Source organism: Populus euphratica, unplaced genomic scaffold, assembly GCF_000495115.2.
Source record: "Populus euphratica unplaced genomic scaffold, PopEup_1.0 scaffold1333.1, whole genome shotgun sequence".
Classification (NCBI taxonomy): Eukaryota; Viridiplantae; Streptophyta; class Magnoliopsida; order Malpighiales; family Salicaceae; genus Populus; species Populus euphratica.
In genome coordinates, this window is record NW_011501182.1 from 13,606 (window position 1) to 18,466 (window position 4,861).

General features: G+C 34.5%; 1 protein-coding gene across 1 annotated transcript; it reads left to right on the forward strand.

Annotated features, from left to right (window-relative positions):
* The first annotated feature begins 385 nt into the window (after nucleotides 1-385).
* LOC105117395 (zinc finger protein 593-like) lies at nucleotides 386-1,458 on the forward strand. The gene is made up of 4 exons (XM_011015046.1): nucleotides 386-509; nucleotides 594-711; nucleotides 804-866; nucleotides 996-1,458. The coding sequence occupies exons 1-4, from the start codon at nucleotides 425-427 to the stop codon at nucleotides 1,096-1,098; spliced, it is 369 nt and encodes a 122-aa protein (XP_011013348.1). The 5' UTR covers nucleotides 386-424; the 3' UTR covers nucleotides 1,099-1,458.
* Nucleotides 1,459-4,861: the final 3,403 nt, after the last annotated feature.

The window sequence follows — 4,861 nt, forward strand, 5'->3', positions numbered from 1 at the left end:
TTTATAGAAAGCTTAATTTTATTCCCTGAATCAAATGGTATTTGAGGGCTCAAGTATCTATTGATTTTCAGGTTGGTTTGAATTATAAGGGAGCCCTATTTTAGTCTCTCTCTCTCTCTTTTTGCCAAATTATGCATCTAAACTCTTTCAACGTGTTGAAAGGAAAACAAGTTGCTTGTGCTTTTTTTAGTTTAAAAAGAAAAGGAGAAGAAATCATGTAAAACGACGTCGGTAAAATGTTACACACTCACCAAAGTGAGTTTTGATGCAAATGGTAATTTTTTAAAACTCGGACGACACTATCAGATAGTAGGGTAATTTTTTCTAAAGGATGAGCGGTGGCTAAAACGACGTCGGTTACAGTGTTTGTTATAAAGAGCAGTTCAATTTCTCTTTCCCCCAGAAATCAAAACCCTAAAAGAAAATGGGAGGCAAGTGTCCAAGCAGGAAGGTGAAGAAGAGAAGATACTCTCACAAGACGGCTCGGCGCTCAAAATTTCTACTCAAAGATATCCTTATTATTAATTTGTCTTAACACATATATATATATAGTTGTTCTCTTGAGATTCCTTGACTTGATAATTTTGATTCACGCGACGATGCGGTATATGAGGAGCTGCAGCAAAAGCCTGACGGGGAGATGAAGGAGGCAACGTTGCCTCTTGACGAGGATTTACCTGGCATGGGCCAATATTACTGTCTGCACTGCGAGTATGTAAAAGATTTTTTTTTTTTTTGCTTTTTTACAAATTTGCTGCTCTGCTTTGGTTGCTCACCTTTTCTTTTAAAACTAATTTGGGCAGCCGTTACTTTGCTAATATGAGTGTGAGGGACGAGCACTTCAAGACCAAACGTCACAAGAAGCGGTCAGTTTTCCTCTGATGTCATGTTTATTCCTGGAGATAACCAAGAAGAACCTCAACAGATTTGTCTACTTTAATTGTCTTTGAAATAGTGGATAGGATACAGTCTGATGTAACTTTTGCTGAATGCAGTGTAAAGCAAATGATGGGACCTGCACCGCATACTCAACTTGATGCTGACTTAGCTGCCGGGATGGGTGCCCCAGATAATGGTCTTAAGCTTATGTCTATGTGACCATCTTTTGGTTCCTTGCTGATGCATATGTTTAGATGACAGATGAGTTCAAGCAGGCCTCCATTGGATGGAGGATATTTGTTCTGTAACAATAGTTTTCTAGTGGTAGTTTCATGTATTGCTGCCAAAGTAATGGTAGCTAGCTTTCTTCACGGTCTACTCTGCTTATCATATACATCTGATAGTTTGATAGTTGTGGGAAATAGGGATTTCAACCTTGCATTTGAAGGGAAGATCAAATACCTCTGCCAATTCATGTTATGTGGATTTACATTTGGGTATATTGATTGTTTTGAAGATGTAACATAACTGTTGAAAGACAATGTAAAGTGTTAGCGATTTTGAATTTGCTTTTTTCATTTCACAGGTTCTGAAGGTTCTGAAATTAACGATTATTGAAGTTTCTAATAGTCATGAAATTTATAAGACTCGAAGAAGTGATCTTCATGGAACAAACCTAGTGACACAATATAAAATGTTGATGATTCATGATTTCGTTCACAAAGATGGATTATTGATATCGTTCAACAAGATGATTGTTAAATCTAAAACTCGAGGGGAATTCTTAACTGGATATTTAATCAAAATTCATTATCATTTATATATGGTTACAGCAAACTAAATATAGTAACAAATCATTAAAGCTATTATAAAACTTCAAGATAGCATAGTAATTAGAACGTATGAATAAAAATAGAATGTTTATATTCGACCAATGACTAGATTCACTCCATTAATTGCAATAGATTTTAATGATCAAATTCAAAGTTTCTAAAGACTTCATTAATGATGGTTGGCTTCGGAGTGGACTTAATTTGGTTGTAGTCCCCATCTGCTTGCAGATCTTGATTTAGTTGTCGCTCTTCATTATCCTATAGTTCCCTATCATTCTCCTCCACTTGAAAAAAACTCGCCCCTGAATGATTATACAACTTGCCTTCGGGATTATAAATAGAGATACCTACTACATTAAAGGTTTTGGATATGTTCATATTATCGAAATCTATCAAATAAGCGTTGGCATTGATTCTTTTCAAAACTTTGAGAGGTCTGTAACGTTTATGCCTTAACTTGCCATGAACTCTTGCTGGTAATCTTTCTTTCCATAGATAAATCATCACCTGATCTCGAACCTTAAACACTTGATGCTTCTGATGCTTGTCTACAGCTGCTTTGTACTTAAGATTGCTCTACTCCAAAGTCTATTGCTCTTATTGAAACATCTTTAAATAGGAATCTACTATATCAAATGCAGTTGTATTGGTACTGGTAGAAGAAGGAAGTTTAACTAGGTCTACAACATACCTCGAACGTTTAGTATAAACAATAAAGAAAGGACTTCTCTTGGTAGAATGATTAACTGAATTGTTATAAGCAAATTTAGCTTGAGCTAAAGCATAATCCCATTGCCCTTCTTGTTCCCATATATACATCTAATTAAATTTTCCAATGATCAATTTTACCACTTCTATTTGGCCGTCAGTCTAGGGATGTGTTGTGCTAGAAAATTTTAAAGTTGTTCCAAACCTTTACTACAAAGTTAACCAAAAAGCTGCCAAAATTTTGTTATCTCTATCAAAAGTGATAGAGAGGGGAACACCATGCAAGCGAACAATTTCTGTGAAGAACAAGTTAGCAATGTGATGAGCATATGTTGTCTTTCGACATGGAATGAAGTGCGACATCTTAGAAAATCAGTCAACCACCACTAATACTGCATCACTGCCTCTCTGGGTCCTTGGTAAACCAAGCATGAAATCCCTCAAAATGTCATCCTAGGGGGCATTGGGAATCACCAGAGGCATATATAATCCTAAATTCTGCGATTGCCCTTTGAACTTTTGACATACTGGACACCTCTACACAAATTTTCCAGCATCTCTTTTAAGTTAAAGCCAATAATAACGTTCTTCCAAACAGCTGTAGTTTTATCTCTACGTACATGCCCACTCAAATCACTGGAATATAACTCCCTTAGCAATTTGTCACGTAGAAATCTTCTATGAATGCACAACCTGCTTTTTTTGAACAGATATCTTGAACCAAATAGTCATCTAGGGGCTACTTCAAAATGTATTTATTTCAAACACCACCAAAATTTGCTTCATGTTCATACAACTCCTTAAGCTGTTCAAAACCTGGAATCTCATTAGAAAAAGTAATAAGAAGAGTGACACAACAACTTAACGCATCTGCAACTCGGTTGGTAATTCTTGACTTATAAACAATAACATAATTGAATCTTTCAAGATAGGTTGCCGACCTAGATAGCATAAGATCAACATGCTTCTGACCTTGAAAATGTTTGAGAGATTGATGGTCCGAGTAAACAATGAACTCCTTAGGTAATAGATATTTTTCCCATGTTTTTAAAGCACAGAACACTGTATAGAGTTCTTGCTAGTATGTTGAGCAAGTCTATCGAGCTTCACTTAACTTCTCAGTAAAAAATGCAACTGGCTTCCGCTCTTGAGACAGAACAGCTCCTATGCCAATCCCACTTACATCATATTCAATCTTAAAGGTCTTGGCAAAATGAGGCAGAGTTAAAACGGGGGCTGTCGTCAACTTTTCTTTGATCAATCTGAAACTATGATCAGCAGATTCTCCCTACTGGAATTTACCCTTCTTCAGACAATCAGTGTTAGGTGCTATAATGGTGCTAAAATTCCTGATAAACATGCAATAAAAGGTTGTTAGACCATGAAAACTCCTTACATCAGTTATTATTTCTAGTTTTGGCCAATCCTTAATAGCTTTCACCTTTTTTTTATTCACATAGATCCCTTCACTACTTATGATACATCCTAAAAATACTAATCTGCTTGTTAAAAAATTACACTTTTTTAAGTTTACAAACAACTCATTTTGCCTCAACATAACTAGAACTTGCCTAATATGATGAAGATGCTCATTGGCATTTTTACCATATATTAAAATATTATCAAAATAAACAACAACAAAATGTAATATGAATGGTTTGAGTATTTTGGTCATAAGATGCATGAAGGTACTTGGTACATTGGACAACCCAAATGGCATAACTAACCATTCATATAGTCCATCATTTGTCTTAAAAGTTGTCTTCGATTCATCTCCGACACGAATTCCGACTTGATGATAACTACTCCGCAGGTCTATCTTTGAGAAAATTTTAGCACCGCTCAGCTGATTGAACAAATCATCAAGACGAGGGATAAACCGAATTATTTATGTTTTTATTTTGTTTATTTATTTTTCTTTTTTTTATTATGTTTAGCTAAGTTTATTATGTTAAGGTGAAAAGGTTATACTAATGGTCTAAGAATAAGTATAATATAAACTTAATATGGACTTTAATGTTTGACACTAACATGTTTTATATTTGTTATCTTGTTTACTCTTTAATACTTTGCTTGTTAAAGGATTAATCTAGATTTATGTTGTATAACACTTGGTACATCAAATGCTTAGCATTTTCATAGCACAAACTGTATGGTATAACTGATACCTGTGCAATGAAAAGAAACTTGATTTGTTGTTAACATAAATTATAATCATGAATGTCTGATGATATTTACAAGTATTAGCATTAATCGAATAAGATAACTAATGTAATCATGTTAACAATATATAATCTGATTGGAATCTCCTTTGTGTGTGATTTCCAATTGAAGAATAAGAGTTTATACTATACTTGTTTGACATACCATTAGTGGATCCTCTAACCTTAACATTTATTGTTATCATTATTTAATCTTTACGTTAATCTTCCATCTCAAAG